Below are 20,295 nucleotides of genomic sequence, written 5' to 3'. Positions count from 1 at the left end.
GAGTGAGCATTAAAAAAAAAAAAAAAAAAAAAAAAAAGAAATCTCGGAATTCCCTGGTGGTCCAGTGGTTAGGACTCTGCACTCTCACTGCCAAGAACCCGGGTTCAATCCCTGGTTGGGAAACTAAGTTTCCACAAGCCATGCACCCCAAAAAAATCTACCAAACCACTCGACACCCTAAACACCATGTATCAGGAGAGGAATTTGAAGGCTTTGGTATATTGAACAAGGCCATAGGACAAATAAGTCTCAAGCATGACCCAACTCAAAATTAGATCAACTCAAACACCTGCACTGAAGTCTTAGCATTCACAAAGGCATGCATGTCAATTTCCACACATAAAAATATTTACCTTAGTCTCTACTATTCTACATGAAATGTCCAGCTTTCAACAAAAATTGCAAAGCCTACCAAAAGGCCAGGTAAAGTACATTTGCAAGTGACAAGCAATCATCAGAAACAGACTTAGGTAGGATACTAAAAACTGACAGGTAATTTTAAATGACTGTGATTAAAATATTAAATGCTCTAATGGGAAAAATGGCCAACAGATAAGGCCAGATGGGTAATTTCAGCAGAGAGAGAGAGAGAGAGAGACTACGTTAGAAAAAAAAAAAAAAGAACTACAGTAACAGAGATGAAGAATGTCTTCAATAAGCTTATCGGTAAAACTGACATAGGGAAAGAATCAGTGAACTTGAAAGCAGGTCTATAGAAACTACTCAAACTGAAACACATTTAAAAAAAAAAAAAGTGGGGAAAAAACAGAACAGAGCATTCAAGAGCTGTAGACAAAATCAAACTTTTTAATATATGAAACACAGAAGGAGAAGAGAGAAAGAGCAGGAAAAAATAATAACCAACAATTTTCAAAACCAACTAAAGAGAGCTGGTGGTTGCACAACACTGTGAATACACAATGGTATTTATATGCAATGGAATAAAATTCCATGGAATACACAGTGGTATTTATACCACTGAACTATATACTTTAAAATGGTTAGCTATATGTACATGAATTTAGTCCCAATTAAAAAGAAAAAAGAATCTTCAAAGTCACAGATCTAAGAACATCTAAGCTACACATACACATACACATGCACATACACACACCTGGGTAGATCACAGCCAAACCGCTGAAAAACAAACACAAAGAGAAAATCTTGAAGACAGCCAGAGGGGAGGAAAAAGACATTACACACAGAAGAATAACTATGAAAATAGCAGCAGACTTCTCTCCAGAGACCATGCAAGCTAGAAAATAACAGCATGACATCTTTAAAGTGCTGGAGGAAAAAACAAAAACAAAAACAATGTCAATCCAGAATTCCATATCCATTGAAAGCATCTTTCAAAAATGAAGACACAATAAAAACTTTCTCAGACAAACAAAAACTTGTGAGAATATATTGCCAGAAAACCTACTCTACAAGAAATATTCAAGGAAGTAGTTAAGGCAGAAGGAATATACCAGAAAAAAACTTAAACCTACACAAAGAAATAAAACAAATGAAAGTAAAATAAAATGAATATAATGATTTGATCTTATATTTTATTGCTTTAAAAGATAACTATCTGAAGAAAAACAGTAGCAACATATTGTGTTTTACAGCATATGGGAAACAAATACATGACAATAGTACAAAACATGGGTGAGAAGAATTGGAAATACAATGCTGTAGAGCCATCACACTACATATGAAGCAGTATATTATTATTTAAATGTAGATTTGGATGGTTGAAAAAGTATATTTTAAAACCTAGGACAACTACTAAAAAAAAATTTCAAAAGAGGTATAATGATAAATCAATAGAGGACAAAAAATTAGTGAGCAAAAGTTTAATGAAAAACAGGATATTTGGGGACTTCCCTGGTGGCGCAGTGGCTAAGAATCTGCCTGTCAATGCAGGGGACACAGGTTCGAGCCCTGGTCCGGGAAGGTCCCACATGCCACAGAGCAGCTAAGCCCATGCACCACAACTACTGAGCCTGCACTCCAGAGCCTGCAAGCCACAACTACTGAGCCCGTGTGCCACAATTACTGAAGCCCACATGCCTAGAGCCCGTGCTCTGCAACAAGAAAAGCCACCACAATGAGCAGCCCGTGCACCGCAACAAAGAGCAGCTCCTGCTCACCACAACTAGAGAAAGCCTGCACGCAGCAACGAAGACCCAACGCTGCCAAAAATTAATTAATTAAAAAAAAAAAAAGGATATTTGTGTTGTCTCAATGTATCTCCTCACAAGATATTTACTAATTACAAAGAGGGAGAAACCAGGGAGACATCATCTTAACCAAGTGTCAAAATTAACATCACGAATAATAAGACATTCATTCATTCATTTATTTATGGCTGCGTTGGATCTTCACTGCTGCACACAGGCTTTCTCTAGTTGCGGTGAGCAGGGGCTACTCTTCCAGGTGGTGCACGGGCTTCTCATTGCAGTGGCTTCTCTTGTTGCGGAGCACAGGCTCTAGGCGTGTGGGCTTCAGCAGTTGTGGCTCACGGGCTCTACAGCACAGGCTCAGTAGTTGTGGTGCACGGGCTTAGCTGCTCCGTGGCATGTGGGATCTTCCCGGACCAGTACTCAAACCTGTGTCCCCTGCATTGGCAGGCAGATTCTTAACCACTGCGCCACCAGGGAAGCCCAAGACATATTAACATCATGTACCTCTTGTTATACTGAGAAAGGCACAAAATTACATCTGTGGTAGTCTTGCCAAGAATGTATAAGCTCAGTCTATCATGAGAAAACATCATACAAATCTAAACTCAGGAATGTGCTACACAATACCTGAAGTGTTGTGGTCTCCAAAAGTGTCATGGTCATGAAACAAAGAACAGCTGAGGAATAAAATCACAGTGGCGCAGTGGTTAAGAATCTGCCTGACAATGCAGGGGACACGGGTTTGATCCCTGGTCTGGGAAGATCCCACATGCCACGGAGCAACTAAGCCTATGTACCACAACTACTGAGCCTGTGTTCCAGAACTACTGAAAGCCACACGCCTAGAGCCCGTGCTCCGCAACAAGAGAAGCCACCACAATGAGAAGCAAGTGCACTGCAGCAAAGAGTAGCCCCCACTCACAGCAACTAGAGAAAGCCCGTACACAACAATGAAGACCCAATGCAGCCAAAAATAAATAAATAAAATATAATTTTTTTAAAAAAATTTTTAAAAATCACAGATTGGAGGAGGCTAGGGAGACATGAAAACTAAATGCATTGTGGATCTGAGATCAGATTTTGAACCAAAAAAAGTACATTAATAGAATATCTAGTGATATTCAAATAAGGTCTGTTGTTTAGTTAATAGTATTGTACCAATAGTACAACAGTACTGTTGTAATAGTATTATACCAAAATTACCAATAGTACTATACCAATTATACTGTAATTATGCAAGATGTTAACATTAGAAGTTTGATGAAGTGTATCAAGAACGCTGCATTATTTTGCAACTCTTCTGTAAATGCCTAGCATTTTTAGACATTCTCATGTTCTACACACACTGTTATCAGTCATTATACATTTTTAAAAATTCATCCTCTATACATTAAATCAATTACTAAGAAAAAAAATCCCAGAATTCAAGCCTAGAATTTGTGAGAGTGCTATTAGATTTGCAGTGTACCTAAAATACAGGCTATATCTCAATTTTGACATTAAGAAAAAAATAATAAACTTCCTGGTTTAAAAATAACAAAGTCAAAATGCTAACACGTAGGTAATAATGTGGCAATAAATAAGGACTAGGATATTCTCAAAGACCTCTTCTACACAGCTAGAAGCCAAGGATTTATTAAAGGTATCATGTAATACATTTTCCCAGTTACATTTATAAAAGTGTATGCTTATCCATATACCTTCCTTACACACCCTAACTGGGTGTGTAAATTTTAATTCTTTAAACAATTATTTCACATTCTCTTTCAGTGTGTGTGTGTGCACGTGCCACACGTGAAGCATGTGTTGGGGTGAAGGGAAGGGGAATGATACAGTAAAAGCTAAGTGTTATAAGCGTAGTACCACAACAAGGATACGAAGCTTCAGAGACAGGTGCCCCTACTGAGAGAAGAGGCTGTTAGGGAATAGAGGGGATTAGGCTTCAGGTGAGCCTTAAAGGAAGGATAACATCTAGATGGTCAGCGAGGAAGAGGGGAAAAAATTCATGGGAGATCTAGAAGCAAAAGCTTGGCAGTAGGAATACATATGGCACGTTATAGGCTAGTTTGGCTGTATTAAGTCATACAGGCTCCAGAGTTATGGAAACTCACTCATAATGAAGAGGCAGTGTTAAATGGTAGAGGGCTTTCAACATTAAGCTAAGAAAGATGGCCCAAATTCTGTAACAGTGGCATTCAAAGAACAACTCCACTGTTCAGTTTCCTGTAACTAAAATGGATATAGACAGAGCATAGTTAATCTTAGAGTGCCTTGGTATGTGAAGAACTATGAAACTATGTTTATCACTATTTACCATGGAGAGAGATTTTAAACTTGGCTATGATTTTTTTAAAGACATAGAGCAAGTCTGTGTTTGAGAGAAATCCATCCACAAGAAAGAAGTATTAGATGAGGACCCCAAAATATATAATTAAAATATTACTAAAACATCAAGTTAAAAAAAACCTAAACCAAACAACAAAACACAAAAATAGATTATTAAAAGAGAATGAAGTTAAGAGTAGATCTTAAGCATACTCACCTAGAAAAAAAAATTTTTAATAAGAAAAATAAATAAGAGGGAATGAAGAAAATGAGAACCTCGGGATATACAGGAAGGAAATATAAATGTTCTTATGTGAACATTTTAAGTACCATTTTACTTAAAGATAGAAATACAACTAAATTTTTGAAAAAATTATATTATCATTAAGTAGCAAATTATTAAAAATTATCAGTATAAAGTTGTAAAAGTAGGAATTTTAAATGCCATTTTATTTTTTCTTTTCCAAGCACACATTGGTTTATTGTCAGCTGATCCTTGAAACCAGCAGGAAGAACTGCAAGTCATCACATTTACAGGTGTAACCACTAAACCACTGATTTTGCTGCAATGGTATTTTGTTTAAACCACTTCCAGGAATAGAAGTAAATTAGTTAAATATCATATCAAGGCAACTTGTTGAAAAAAAAACCCATTTTTAAAATCAAGTTGACTAGTAGGTTAGCAAGTTTTATAAAATATCAAGATCAAACTAAATCTGCTTAAACTGAACAATTTTAAAAACAAAACCACTGAAATTTTTATTTTCTTTTAAATGTTCAACTCATAAGTAGCATATACTACTTCTTTCAGAATTAGCATAAAGCCTTAAGTTTAGTTTCATAGCAGTAAGGGGACTCCTTACTACATATTTCATTTAAAAAGTTTAACTGTGCTCTGAAGCACAGGTCAGATAAGTAGTACTAGAAATCAATAAACATTAGCCACATTTCCAAATTCCATTTAACAATGGGCATATCACTTCCTGGTAGGGGATTAACACACCACATTCCTACTAGGTCTTAAAGCCTCTGAACTATTATCTACCATAGGTTTTATAAAAGAGGAGATGTTTGGTTCATGCAATAAAGTAATTCTAGAACTAGATTATATTCAAAGGAAAAGTAACAACATATGAAGCAAAAACCAATGAAAAAATAAGCAGAAAGTCAAGTTGCAGTCTGGGGAAAAATGTGGACCTCAAAGAGTTTTGATTTGATAATGTGAACCACCAGCTGTAAGTTTAGTAAACTGAGAACTTCATGTTTGTAAAAACTTAAGTTTTCCTTTGAAAGGGAGAAAACAATTCTTTCATACCCACTTAATTATACATTAAGTAATAGCATTCTTTTTTTTTTTTTGTGGTACACGGGCCTCTCACTGCTGTGGCCTCTCCCGTTGCAGAGCACAGGCTCCGGACACGCAGGCTCAGCGGCCATGGCTCACGGGCCCAGCCGCTCCACGGCATGTGGGATCTTCCCAGACCGGGGCACGAACCCGCGTCTCCTGCATCGGCAGGTGTACTCCCAACCACTGCGCCACCAGGGAAGCCCAATAGCATTCTTTTATCACACTTAGTTTTCTCCTGAGAGGCAGAACTGATGAAAAATTTCAAATAGGTTGGATATGATGAGCTTTCTTTAGAGTAGAATGGTACAACCAGAAATAAACAGGAGAGGAAAAAAAATTTTTTTTGAGATGCCAAGAAAAAAATTGCAAAGAAAAGGATTTATTTGTGAATAATATTTCTCAAAAAGCTACAACAGGAAGAAACCATCTAAATTTTATCCATGAGATAATGAAATCAGCCCAATCCTATTCCTTGCGTATCTGGGCCTCCCTCTTTCCTCAAATCTTATGTTTGCCAGATAAGGAAGACTGACAGCAGTAAGAGTCATGAGTCTTAATAGCAAAGACTTTTCAAATATCCAAATAATGGAAATGGAAAATAGATTTAAAAGTAAGTATGCTAATAATAAAATCAGTCAGATATTTTATTAAGCAACTACCATGTGCCAAGACAAAATTAATAAGAAACATAATTCCTTTCCTCTAGAATCTTAGAATCTATTTGAAAGCAAAGCATAAATATATTTAAAGTACCATTATGTACCTATAGCAAAAGCTCTTTCACTTGACAATGTGAAATTAGTTGTGAGTGGTAGAAAGAGAAGTATAGGAATTCAGAAAAGAATAACACACTGGGTATGGAAAATTTAATAACCTTAAACTACAATTTTAAAGCTATTAAAATTTTTATGGAGAGACCTGGGTTCAGAATCACAGTTTTACCCCTTATCAGCTGAGTGAGCATGAACAATTTACTTAAATCACCAGGCCTCAGTTTCTCATCTGTAAAATAAGGATAATATCTACCTAACCACCTTTGGGGACTGCTGTGAAGATTCAATGAAATAATGTAGGTAAATCATTTGACATGATACCTAGCACAAAGTAGACCCTCAATAAAAGGAGAGACGGTAGAGGAGGACGGATGATGGCCAAACTACAAACTGAGAAACTGAAAAGTTCTGTAGAATTTTAAGGGGCTTACAGTCCTTTGAAAACAAGGGAAACAAAGAAGACTATAGCAAAAGAGGAGAAATTGATACGATGAGATACTCCTTCACAGTAACATCTCTTTTGTCACAGCAAAGATCTGTGCAAATATAAGCCAGTGTCTAATGGCCATTGATGAAGGGCAGCACTCAATGTCTGGCTGCTTTCTGACGACAGAGACTCATTATGTCACTGGTTAGACTAGTTCATTCATAAAACTGCAGGTGTTCATAACACTATATAAAGTATTGATAGCAAAGCAATGCACATTCGAGGAACTCTATAGCCACATCCTGAGTAGAGTAGTAGAAGAAATTGTTCTAAGGCATTTTAGGGTAAGTATTAAAACACATTTCTTCAAAAGTGAAAACTGGTGGAATGGAAATGTCTCAGAGCACCTCAGTGAATCTCAAAATGAGACAGATTATGTGCATAATTTTCCTTGGGTTTGACTCTTCAGAGTTACTGACTTTATTATAAGCTTCTATTAATACAAAACTATCTTTGAAGACTAGAAATTCAGTAACAATACAAAATTGGATAGGCTTATTTGTTTCATTTTTGCCCTAAGTTGGGACATGCAGTTAAAGATAAATACAAGCATTCTGAACAGAGTCTTTCTTCCGCAGAGCAGCTATGTCACCTCAGGCAGCAAATCAGAGCAGAAATTGAGTGCAAAGTTCAAAAATCATTTCCCAAGAGCATAGAGTACTTAAAATGTAGTATGGCTAGGTTAATGTTTACTTGTACTTTATTTCACTTAGCACTGGGTTATCAAGTGTACATCAAATAGCCTTCCCTGGATCTCCTAGAGCTTACTGGAAATTTTAATTTATTGAAGGAGTTTCATATATACAGACCTTCCATGAAACAATTAGCACAGCATCTTGTCTGGCCATTATCTACATCATAAAGTTGTTCAAAGAATTAATCAAAATGGTATACATACAAGTGTTTCAAAGTTATAAAATTCCATTAAAATGTTTACTTGTATTACTATTCATAATTGACTGCTTTTGTAGAATATTAAAAGAAATAAGGACATAAATAGATTCTTCATAAATATTTAATGTATCAGGGATCTTGAGTATAAACTAGCCCAAACCCCTTATTTTATATGACGTTCAGTGAGAAGTAACTTAGGCTAGGCCATACTCAATAAAATAATGACAAGAGCTTTGATAAGCCAGGGCTCCTGATTCAAGATGAATGCAATGGGTTCACCACTAGAGTTAGCTGCCTCACACTTTGATTATTCAAAATTAACACGAGCTGAACAGATTTCTATTCTCCACTGGCCCAAATTCTTCTATACTGAAAACAGAAAATGAGCAGTGAGTCAATTCTGGAGCCCAGATTTATAATTTATACAGTGATGATGTAGCATGCTTCCATGTAAGAAGGCAATCCTTCGGTAAAAGATTCTGACTGTTAATAATTCTCCCTCAGGTATTCATCTTTCTGGATGTATATTGAAAATACTTGCCTGCAATGAAGGAATCAACTGCAATGACATTAATCTCCTAACTAAAAGTGCAGGACAATGTGAAAAGTGAAAGTCTGAAAAAGATGGGGGTATGGGGAGGATTCATGTCAAGTAAATCAGTATCCCAAGATGCTTACCAATAGTATTAAAGTTCATGCTATTTTGTTTTCAGAATTTAGCATTTATAACCCGAACTGCAGTTGCCCCAAAATAAGTAGTCAATTGTAGGGTACTTAAAACATAGGGTTTGGAAGCACTGCTCTGTGGATAGTTATATAATGAAAATAATGTACAGTATCACGGAAAGACTAACGGCTAAAGTTGCTGGGACTGGGCTATATTTTCATATAGAACACTTTTTTATCTGTGTGTCTAAATCTATAAAACAGCAAAAATATTTGCAATCATTAATTTTTCAGGAAGTTATTCCCATTTCTGAGTATAATATACATGTATAAGAGACCACCTGTCTTATCAATTTTTCAGTACACTTCTCAAAGTCAGACACCATATAGTGTTAACATGTTTTTAAGCTTTCACTGTATCTAGCATAAATCTGGGTATACTGTAAGCATTCAGTACTGACAGAATGAGTTTTCTGTTATTGGACTTTTTTAAATTCATCACAATCTGGAATTGTGTTGCCTAACTCACATTCCTCTACACATCTGTAGCAAAATATGCACAAAAACACTGCAGAAGTCTAACTGATATGTACAGAAAATTTAAAATACAGACATGTCCTAAGTTAAAAACTCAAACTATGCAAACTGTTCCACAAGGCCCATAAAATACAAAGCAGTGATAATTATAATTTACAAACACAAAATAAAATGCACAGGCAAAATATAAAAAACACCATATAAAAAGTTCCATGATCCTAAGGAAAGTTTGAATTAGTAATGGGTTATTCAAAATACTTGCTTTATTTTTTAAAACCCACAATGTAAAATGAGTGCTGTATAAGAACAAGGGAAGTGAGAAATTTTATAAAGCAAGATACTTACACCACACAGCAAATGTTTACTGTGGATAAAAGTGCATTCTTTACAAGAAAAGCCAGCTAGGACATATATTTCAAAAGAAAGTTGAAGTTTAAGACTGTGAAAAATAGCCTGATGATTTTACTTGGACCCAACACAGGATAAGATTGCATTTCTGCAAAAATATAGCACCAGTGTTTTTAGCTCAAGTGCTATTTTAATATTTTTCCAAAATCAAATAACTCAGAAACAGTTGGAGAATACCTGTACCATTCAATTATTTAACACTATCTGGGAAAAATTCTCTTCTTGCAATACTGTAGATGATAGATTATTGTACTGAGAAAATATCCAGAACCAATAAATGTTTAACCTTCAAAACTAATGAACATGGACCAATAGAAAGCAGATAAGGAAAGAACTTATATGCATCCCCCAAAAACGGTAATTCTCACTTCAGACACTTGTAGTCCATTACTCCTAGTCTACAACCTCCCTTTACTCCAGCCCATATATCTCTCATCAGCACCATGCAAGAGTGGCTTGGTGGGATTTTTAACCTCAACCAATAATCTGCATCAGCCTCTCCAAGAGATAGCCTAAGAATATACATACTAAATAAAGCATTGTTCTTGCTATTGCAAAAGAAGTTTCAAGACAAGAAACCTTGTGATATCATTCCAAATAAGTTGCTGCCCCTTCCCCCACACAGAAATCAGGAATATGTCACTATACTGTGCTTTGTTAAGAGAATAACACAGTGATAAAAGGATGGATTTGAAGTCAGGCCATACAAATATTTGTAAATTTTGACAAGTGCCACAACACAAAAAAATAAGATAGCACTGGTTTAATGAAACAGGCAATCTTAAAAATTTATATAGTTGGTAGAAATTTAAATTAGTGCAACCATCCTGGAAGGCAATATAAGTATCCAAAAACCTAAAAATATGTATACAGTTTGACCCAGAAACTCAATTATTAATTGAACTTATTCAATGTCTTCTAGGAAAACAATGTCTTCTAGGAAAACAAACAATGTCTTCTAGGAATTTATTCAATGTCTTCTAGGAAAACGATAGGTTAAGTAAGCAAGGATGAATGTACAAGAGTGTCCTCTAATGTGTATAACTCCAAAATACCACAAAAACTCTAAATGTCTAACAGCATAGGACTGAATGGTAAAATTATTATGCCACAACCATACCATGAAGCACCATCCAAACATTAAACATTAAAAAGAATGATGGGGCTTCCCTGGTGGCGCAGTGGTTGAGAGTCCGCCTGCTGATGCAGGGGACACGGGTTCGTGCCCCAGTCTGGGAAGATCCCACATGCCGCGGAGCGGCTGGGCCCGTGAGCCATGGCCACTGAGCCTGCGCATCCGGAGCCTGTGCTCCGCAACGGGAGAGGCCACAACAGTGAGACGCCCGCGTACCGCAAAAAAAAAAAAAAAAAAAAAAAAAGAAAGAATGATATATATCACATTTACTTGGATAGAAAGACATTCATGATAGGTTGTTAAGTGAAAAGGGCAGATTACAAAAGGGCAGGAATAGAACAATCTAATTTGTATTTTTTAAATTTTAATCATATAATTAAGAGAAAACATTCTGAAATAATATACCCAAAAATGTTAAACAATAACTATCTCTAAGTGATGGAATTAAAGGTGATTACTAATTTATTCTTTGTAAATTTATACATTTTCTCATTTTTCTATAATGAGTTATTACTTTTACAAGCCGTAAATAGTTTTTTTATATTTTGAATTTAAAAATTAATAGTGGTAAATCTACACAAAACAAATAGCTTATTAACAGTTGATTATGTAAATCCATGTACGGACTTGAATATACCTACAGGACTAATCTCAGCTCTATAATTATACACCTTGAGTTGTGACTTTCAAAACTTAGCACTTCTTCAAAATTCTAATTTAGACGTTTTTCGGATTTCAAAGGTATGGAGAGACCTCTGTGTCATCCTAACACAACCAATACTGTTCCTGTACTGTTGTACAATTTATTTTTAGTTTGCTTTGCAATTGTAAATAAATTACAATTTTATCAATGTGCAGTGCTGTGCTGTGCTGGGCCTTGCCTTTTGAGTTACTGCCCACCCCCCCTTAAAAAAACTAAACCACTTCTATAATAAACTGCCTGAAGTTCATAAGGAAAGCCACAGCGGAATGCCACTTCCGGTACGCGGGCCTCTCACTGTTGTGCCCTCTCCTGTTGCGGAGCACAGGCTCCGGACCCACAGGCTCAGCGGCCATGGCTCACGGGCCCAGCCGCTCCACGGCATGTGGGATCTTCCGGACCGGGGCACGAACCCGTGTCCCCTGCATCAGCAGGCGGACTCTCAACCACTGCGCCACCAGGGAAGCCCAGAATGCCACTTCTTTAACAGCTTTAGAAAGGAGTAATCATCAGTGAGACTCCCCACCCCCACCCCAAGAAATGAAGGAGAAACATCAAGTAGTTATGCAGACATTCAAACAAGTCTGATTTTTCTCTCCTTCCAATCTCCACCACAATACTACAGGGGAAGACAAACCTTAATATACATTCAGAGAAGAGAAGTTTAAAAATAAATTACCTAAGATTTCATAATAATTTATTAATCTAATACTAAACTAAATAGGAACTTCATATTAAAAATACGACATTTAGATTTTAGTCTTTCAGATTAGAATTATAGACGGACTATGTATGGTATGCTGAACTACCTACAAGGAATGTTAAAGACATTCAAGAATACATAGAATTTCATTACTTGTCATATAAAGAAAAAAGTACTTGAAATAAGTCATACAGCGAAAGACAAATACTGCATGATCTGACTTATATGAGTAATCTAAAAAGAAAACCAAATCATAAGAATCATAAGTTTACCAGAGTAAACTGGTAGTTGGCAGGTGTGGGTGGAGAATGAGTAAAGGTGGTCAAAAGGTGCAAACTTCCAGTTATAAGATGAATAAGTTCTGGGGATCCAATGTACAGCATAGTAACTATAGTTAAACAATACCTCATTATATACTTGAAAGTTGCTAAAAGAGTAATCTTAAAAGTTCCCACCAAAAAAAAAAAAAAAAAAAGAACTACGTGAGGTGATGAATGTGCTAACTAACCTTTCTGTGGCTATCAGTTTGCAATACATATGTATATCAAATCATCACGATGTACACCTTAAACTTACACAATCTTATATGTCAGGCACATCTCAATAAAGCTGAAAAAAGAAAAAAGAAAGTACTTACCACTAAGTCCCAATTATTTTGTTCAAGCAACGTAATAGCTTCATCAATGTTTTCAATGCCAGTACATGCCTAAAAACAAAGTAAGAATTTTAGATAGGATTTTGGGAGTGGAGAGGTTAATTAGTGTTAAAAAAAATAAACAGCATAATGTGTAATTTAAGTTTGAATAGGTATATGAATAAAGCCAATACACTAAATGCCTAAAACTTCTAAGCATTTTACACAGACGGTTTGAAAATTGTTAATTACAATGTAAATTTACATTACACTGAAATAAAAGACAATAAAGTAATATAATACGTTTAAATGTTGAGCTCTGGAGCCCAGGATGATCTCTATATCTCTAACTGCCCAGAACAATTTTATTAAGAGCTTCTGATGGACAGCCATGTGTTAAAAATGAACTTCAATCCGTACTTTGTACTTTATACAAAAATTAACTCAAAATAATAACAGACGAAAACCCCGCTGCAGCCATTGCCACAACCACAATGCTGAAGTGCAAGAAGCAGAGTCAGCAGCAGCCCCCACTGCCAGAACAGGAAGACACTGGAGAGGGATGAAAGTCCCATCGGACCACCCAGCCTCTTGGGCCCTCCCATCATGACCAATGGAAACCCTGGTGACCCCAAATCAGCTCTTCACAGAGGTCCTCCAGGGTCAAGGGGACCAATGATTCCACCACTGCTGAGTCTCCCACCTCTTCCCTGGAGCAGAGGCCGAATTTGGGGAGGGCTGAGCTCCAAATCTGGCTCATATGGTCACAGTTGGTGGAGGGGCTAATGCTAAACTTCCTTTTCCTGGACCAGGCCATGGAGATCCCTCCAGGGAGGCTTACACAAAGAGTGGAGAAATCCTCAAAGCCTCAAGAGCTGGTCTCTTATCAAGAATACCTGCCCAGAGCTTCCCCGGTGGCACAGTTGTTGGGAGTCCGCCTGCCGATGCAGGGGACATGGTTTCATGCCCCGGTCCAGGAGGATCCCAAATGCCGCAGAGCGGCTGGGCCCGTGGGCCATGGTCGCTGGGCCTGCGCGTCCGGAGCCTGTGCTCTGCAGTGGGAAAGGCCGCGATGGTGAGAGGCCCGCATACCGCAAAAAAAAAAAAAAAAACTTATACCTGCCCATCCAAGGATGGACCCCAGGTTATGGAAGTCAGATTCAACCACCCTGTCTGCCGGCATTTTGCCAAAAAGGTCCACTGTCCATATAAGGACTGAGCTCTGCCTTCTACCACACAGAGTCCATGGACCTCCTCTGTGAGACTGTGCCTTCCCATCCAGGCTTGAAGGAGCCTTCTGTGACCTAGTGGCCATATACTTCCCTGTGGCCCTGTGATGTCTACTGGGGGGATGTTCCAACTACCACCCTCAGTCAGTGACACCTATCCCCATGGCCACCTCCCCCATGTGGGGTCTAAAGTTGTGTTTCATCACTGGTGCACGGTGTGCACTCTTTCTTCTGATCCAGCCTCCAGAGCCTCATCTTCAGGACCCCATCTTTATTCCATTCAACTGCCTCCTGGATCCTCTTCCCCCTTGCCAATGGACGGCTGAACAGGAAACCTCTCTAGTGCTGTTTCTTGTTCATCTGTCCACCGAGCCCCCAGTGTTGCCCTTGATTCCTGAGAGCCGGAGAGCAGTTTCCTACCATTCCCTTCTTCTAGCTGCTTGCTTTAAGTCCATTATATGTCACAACCCTTACCCCCAATGTTGTCACCTGCTCTGTGAAACTCATCAGGTTGTCTGACCTGGGGTCAATTTTAAATGACTGGTACAGAGTTACTCCCTAAAAGGCTATACACTTCCTGTTTTGGGGTTTTGTAATTTGTGTGTCAATAGCATGATCACCACTGCTATGGTCTGTGGTCAGTGCACTTTGTGAAACTGTACGTCCCCTCGTAGCCTTTCTCAGTGTCCACAGCATTTTTGTGACTTCCAACAGTTGAGTACATTCTTCTGCCAAATTGAGTGAGGTCACTGGTACCCTCTAGACTTTCCCCACCTCCCAACATGGGAGAATTATGAAACTTTCCACAAGACTGCCTCCCTGGCCCTCCCCATTCTTCTTCTAGTGTCAGTTTCTCTGGGTTTGACACAGGCCCAAGAGATGTCCTCTAAAGCCTCTGATGGGCCTACCCTATCTCCTCTCCAGCCCATTTTACTTAGACTACATCACTGTGAGGCCACCAGCCCTTTTGTTTGAACTCTGTGTATCTCCACTTGGCCTACCTTTGGATAGAACCTGGGCAGTACTCTTGCCCACTTCCAACCTTCTTCTACATCCCTGGCACTGGTTGTTTTCTATGAAAATGGCAGTGAACAGGTTCATACTTGAACTGGCCCTGAGGAAATAGGTCAGGAGTTGTGCGGGCAAGAGGGAGGGATGAGAGCCATTGGAGAAACGAGAATGAATTATTTTCTTAAATTTTTTTATATTAGTTACAAACGCAGTGGAAAATAAATACATACATACCTAAATAAATAAATAAATAACCTAAAGTAAAACCCCAAACTACAAAGCCTCTAGATCTGTGCTGTCAGATATGGTAGCTACTAGACAGATATGGCTAATGAGCCCTTGAAATGTGGCTCAACTGAGTTAACATGTGTTGCATTAAATACATACCAGTGTAGGCCTTAGTACAAAAATAAAAATGTAAAGTATCTCAATAATTTTTCTAGTGAATAAAAGTTGAAACGATCATTTAAAATATATTAGCTTAAATACAACATAAATGTTTAAATTAATTTCACCTGTTTCTTTTACATTTTATGCGTCTTAATGTGGATACTAAAAAATTTTTAATTACATATATGACATTCAATTTCTAATACCATTCTAGAAAAAAACATAGAAGGAAATCTTTGTGACATTTAGATTCAACAGCAAAAGTACAATCCAAAAAATTGATAAAGTGGACTTTATTAAGAACTACTACTCAGGGTTTCCCTGGTACGCAGTGGTTGAGAGTCTGCCTGCCGATGAAGAGGACACGGGTTCATGCCCCAGTCCGGGAAGATCCCACATGCCGCGGAGCGGCTAGGCCCATGAGCCATGGCCACTGGGCCTGCGCGTCCGGAGCCTGTGCTCCACAACGGGAGAGGCCACAACAGTGAGAGGCCCGCGTACTGAAAAAAAAAAAAAAAAAAAGATACCGAAAAAATCAAAGAACTACTACTCAGAAATTTCCTGGCAGTCCAGTGGTTAGGACTCCGCACTTTCACTGCCAAGGGCCCAGGTTCGATCCCTGGTCGGGAAACTAGGATCCCACAAGCTGCGTGGTGAGGCCAAAAAAGAATTAATAAAGAGAAGCTTTTAAAAAAAAGAACTACTGCTCTTCGAAAGACACTGTTAAGAGAATGAAAAGGCAAGCCACATGCTTGGGAGAAAATATCTGCAAAACACATGTAACAGAGGACTAATAACCAGAATATAAGAATTTTAAATTCTCTAAACTCAGTTTAGATAAATTGTAAGTAGCAAAAGATTTTAACAGAAACTTGACCAAAGACGATATACATATGAGAATAAGGACATGAAAAAACACTCAACATCATTAGTCATTAGGGAAATGCAAAACAAACAGAGAGATACCATTTCCATATGTTAGAGTGACAAAAGCCCAAAATACAAACAATATCAAGTGATGGTAAGGATGCAGAAAAACTGGAACTCTCATATACTGTTGGGGAGGAAGCAAAATGATATAGCCACTCTGGAAAACAGTGCTAACAGATTAGCAGTTTCTTAGAAAGTTATGACACAGTAATCCCACTCCTAGGTACTTATCTAAAAGAAATAAAAACTTATGTTCACATGAAAATTATACATGAATGTTTTTAACAGCTTTATTTATAATGGCTGAAAACAGACCACACCCCAAATGGCCTTCAACTGTACATTCATACAATAGAAAACTAGTCAGCGACAAAAATGAACAAATTACTAACAACACAAAACAATGTGGATAAACCTCAAATGCTAAGTTAAAGCGAGACTCAAAAGGCTACACACTGTATGATTCCATTTATATGACATTCTAGAAAGGCAAAGTTAAAAGAACAGGAGACATATTAATGATTACTAGGGTTATCAGGTGGGAATAGGGGTTGACTACAAACACCAAGAGGGAATTTTGCAGGGTAAAGGAACAGTTTGAACCCTGAATAACATAAAAAAGCAACAAAAGGCAACCAAGTAAGACATTTAAAAATGCAATCTTCATCTTAAGCTACATGAAAAGACAAGGATAAACCAAAGGCTCGAAAGTACTAATTAAAGCTACTGAGAACAGTTAAGGTAGTGGCAGAAGTTACACAGAAGGAAGCAGAAAGAAAAGCTACAGGGAGTGCAGAGCAAGCCTAACAGCAGCAATTATCAGAAAGCACAAGCAAAAGTACACCTCCTTCAATGACATCACCATTTGTCTTCAAAAAAAACCAAAACACAGTGGAGGACATAGTTCCAAGAGCCCATCCCTCCATAGAAACATGAAAAAATTGAGCAAAAACTGTCAGAATCAAATTTGCCAAAACTCTGGAAAACAGCCAAAGCTATAGGTCAACCAAGCAAATGCTGAAACAAGAAAAGGGTGACTTATTGTAAAAACAGTATGAAAACCCTGAGGCATTTTTATTTCCCCTTCCTCACTCTTGGCTCAAGAGCAGTCTTGAATGCACTAGCCTACATTCCAATGGTTGGACCCTGGACCCTGGTTCTAGAGGTAGCCAAGAAGACTTTGTTCTCAAAGAATGTTTGTCTCTTGTGACCTACCAGGCTACCTGAAGGACTGACTGAAGGCACTCTCCTTTGTTTCATCGACTTGGATCTCACTTAAGACAGAAAAGTAGCTAGCAGGGGGCAATTCTTCAAAAATACTTTAAGGCCGGGGCTTCCCTGTTGGCACAATGGCTAAGAATCTGCCTGCCAATGCAGGGGACATGGGTTCCATCCCTGGTCTGAGTAGATGCCACATGCCATGGAGCAACTAAGCCCATGCCCCACAACTACTGAGCCTGGGCTATAGAGCCCGGAAACCACAACCACCGAGCCCACACGCCACATCTACTGGAGCCTGAGCGCCCTACAGCCCGTGTGCCTCAACTACTGAGCCCACGTGCTGCAACTACTGAAGCCTGTGCACTCTAGGGCCTGCGTGCCACAACTACTGAACACACATGCCACGACTACTGAGCCCGTGTGCTGCAACTACTGAAGTCCGTGTGCCTAGAGCCCGTGCTTCGCAACAAAAGAAACCACTGCAATGAGAATCCCATGCACCACGATGAAGAGTAGCCCCCACTCACCACAACCAGAGAAAGCCCACACACAGCAACAAAGACCCAAAGCAGCCAAAAATAAATAAACTTAAAAAAAAAACACTTTAAGGCAAATGAAAACTCCACTGCCACCTGGGACAAAATATTACAGTTGAGTCAAACAACAGAAACGTCCAAAACCTGGAGGAAAAGCTGCAAAGTGAGTTTCTTTGGGAAATTAGGGCACTGAAAAACATTTGGGCAATTTAGAAGGGCATGCATATGTCCAAGGCAGGACACTTACTCAGAGAAAACTACTGGCTCATCTCTACGCTCAGCAAAAGCAGGAAGTGAAGGCTAACATAGAGTTTTAAACAGTCTAGCTGAGTGTTAGAGTGCCCCAACACAGAGCCAGTCTACAAGGGCTAGGAAAGGATTTTCTTCCTTCCTTTCTTTTTCTTTCTTCTTATTTTCTTTTTTACTCTACGTGTTCAGGAAATCTCTCTCACAACACTAGCAGACCACAACTAAAGAAAAAGAGATTTCAGACACTGTTACATACTAAATGTTCATGTTCCCCCACCCCCCTCAAATTTATATGTTGAAGCCCTAAGGCCCAGCGTGATGATACACTGAGATGAGCCTTTGGGAAGTAATTAGGTTTAGATGAGGTCATAAAGGTGTGTAACAGCAAAGAGCCAATTTTGACTCCATGTTGTATCTGTTTCTTTGACTTTAACCTTTGCTTTTCATTGATTTTGTTATTATGATCATACATGATGGCCTGCCTCAGGGAACCCTGAGCCTCTGCCTGAATGTTAAACTAAAGTGCCTTTGTTCTGCTCAAAGGGAGACAATCTGACCCTGCCCACCTGTGAACAGCAGCAGAAAAGAAGAAATTAACACATCCCCTCCTATTCTGCAAGATAAATGGCCTTTTTACTTTACTTCCTCACCTCCTCTCCCTCTCTCCTTCTTCTATAAAAGAAACTGGCATCTAGACCCCAATAAGATGGTTATTTTGAGACATTATTCTGCAACCTTCTCAGTCTGCCGGCTTTCCGAATAAAGTTGCTATTCCTTGTCTCAACACCTCGTCTCCCAATTTACTGGCCTGTCATGTGGCGAGCAGAGTGAACTTGGACTCAGTGGAGCCCTCAGGATGGGATTAGTGCCCCTTATAAAAAGAGACAAAGAGAGGCTGCTCTTGCTCTCTCATCTCTTTCTCAATGCCATGTGAGAACAAAGAGATAAGTGGCCATCTGCAAGTCAGGAAGAGAGTTCTCACCAGAATCCAACCATGCTTGCACCCTGATCTCAGACTTCCAGCCTTCAGAACTGTGAACAAATAGATTTATGTTCTTTGGTATTTTGTTATGGTAGCCTGAGCAGATTAAGACAGAAACCACTCATGACGAAAAAAATTTACAAAAACAGTTTAGAAAAGTCACTAAACAAACAGAAAATAAAAACCCGTAGAGAGAACCAAAAACAAACCATGAGTAATGGAGAAGAATCTGATTTCCAGAGTTATCACACTGCAATATTTTAAATGTCCAATTTTCAAAACCAAATTGTGAGGCATTCAGGGAAACAAAAAGTATGGTCCATTCAAAGGAGAAATTAGTAGAAATTGTCTGTGATGGAAGAACAGACAACAGACTTACTAGACAAAGACTTTCAATCACTATCTTAAATATGCTCAAAGAGCTCAAAGAAACCATGGAAAAAGAACTAATGAAAACCAGAAGGATGACATGTCAACAAATAGAGAATATCAATAAAGAGATAAAGATTTTACAAAACAACAGAAAAAATCTAGAACTGAATAGTACAATAACTGAAATGAAAAATTAGCTACAGGATTTAAGAGCAACTTTAGGCAGGCAGAAGAAAGATAAGAGAACTTGAGGATAGGTCAACTAAAATCATCCAGTCTCAGAAGCATGAAGGAAAATGAACAGAGCCTAAGAGATATATGGGACCCCACCAAGTGTACCAACATATGCATAACAGGGAGTCTCAGAAGGAAAAGAAGGAGCAGAAAAAATATTTGAAGAAATAATAGCTGAAAACTTCCCAAATTTGATAAAAGACAAGAAACTACATATTCAAGAAGTTCAATAGGTTCCAAGAAGGATAAATACAAAAACACCCATACCAAAACACATTATGATAAGCTATCAAAAGCCAAAGAGAATCTTGAAAATAGCAAAAGAAAAGTAGCTCATGTACAAGGAATCCTCAATAAGAT

The 20,295-nt window shown here is 38.3% G+C and overlaps 1 protein-coding gene across 1 annotated transcript in view; it reads right to left on the bottom strand.

Moving 5' to 3' along the window:
- FAF1 (Fas associated factor 1) overlaps positions 1 to 20,295 on the bottom strand; it is a 476,898-nt gene that overhangs the window by 372,665 nt on the left and 83,938 nt on the right. Inside the window, exon 2 of the mRNA XM_029230785.1 lies at positions 12,785 to 12,853. Coding sequence (XP_029086618.1) covers positions 12,785 to 12,853 — 69 coding nt within the window. The remainder of the gene's footprint in view (positions 1 to 12,784; positions 12,854 to 20,295) is intronic.

The sequence above is a fragment of the Monodon monoceros genome, unplaced genomic scaffold (genome assembly GCF_005190385.1).
Source record: "Monodon monoceros isolate NGI ecotype Baffin Bay Population unplaced genomic scaffold, NGI_Narwhal_1 Super_Scaffold_18, whole genome shotgun sequence".
In the NCBI taxonomy this organism is placed as follows: domain Eukaryota; kingdom Metazoa; phylum Chordata; class Mammalia; order Artiodactyla; family Monodontidae; genus Monodon; species Monodon monoceros.
The sequence above is the reverse complement of the archived record's forward strand: the minus strand, read 5'-3'. Positions and strand labels throughout refer to the sequence as shown.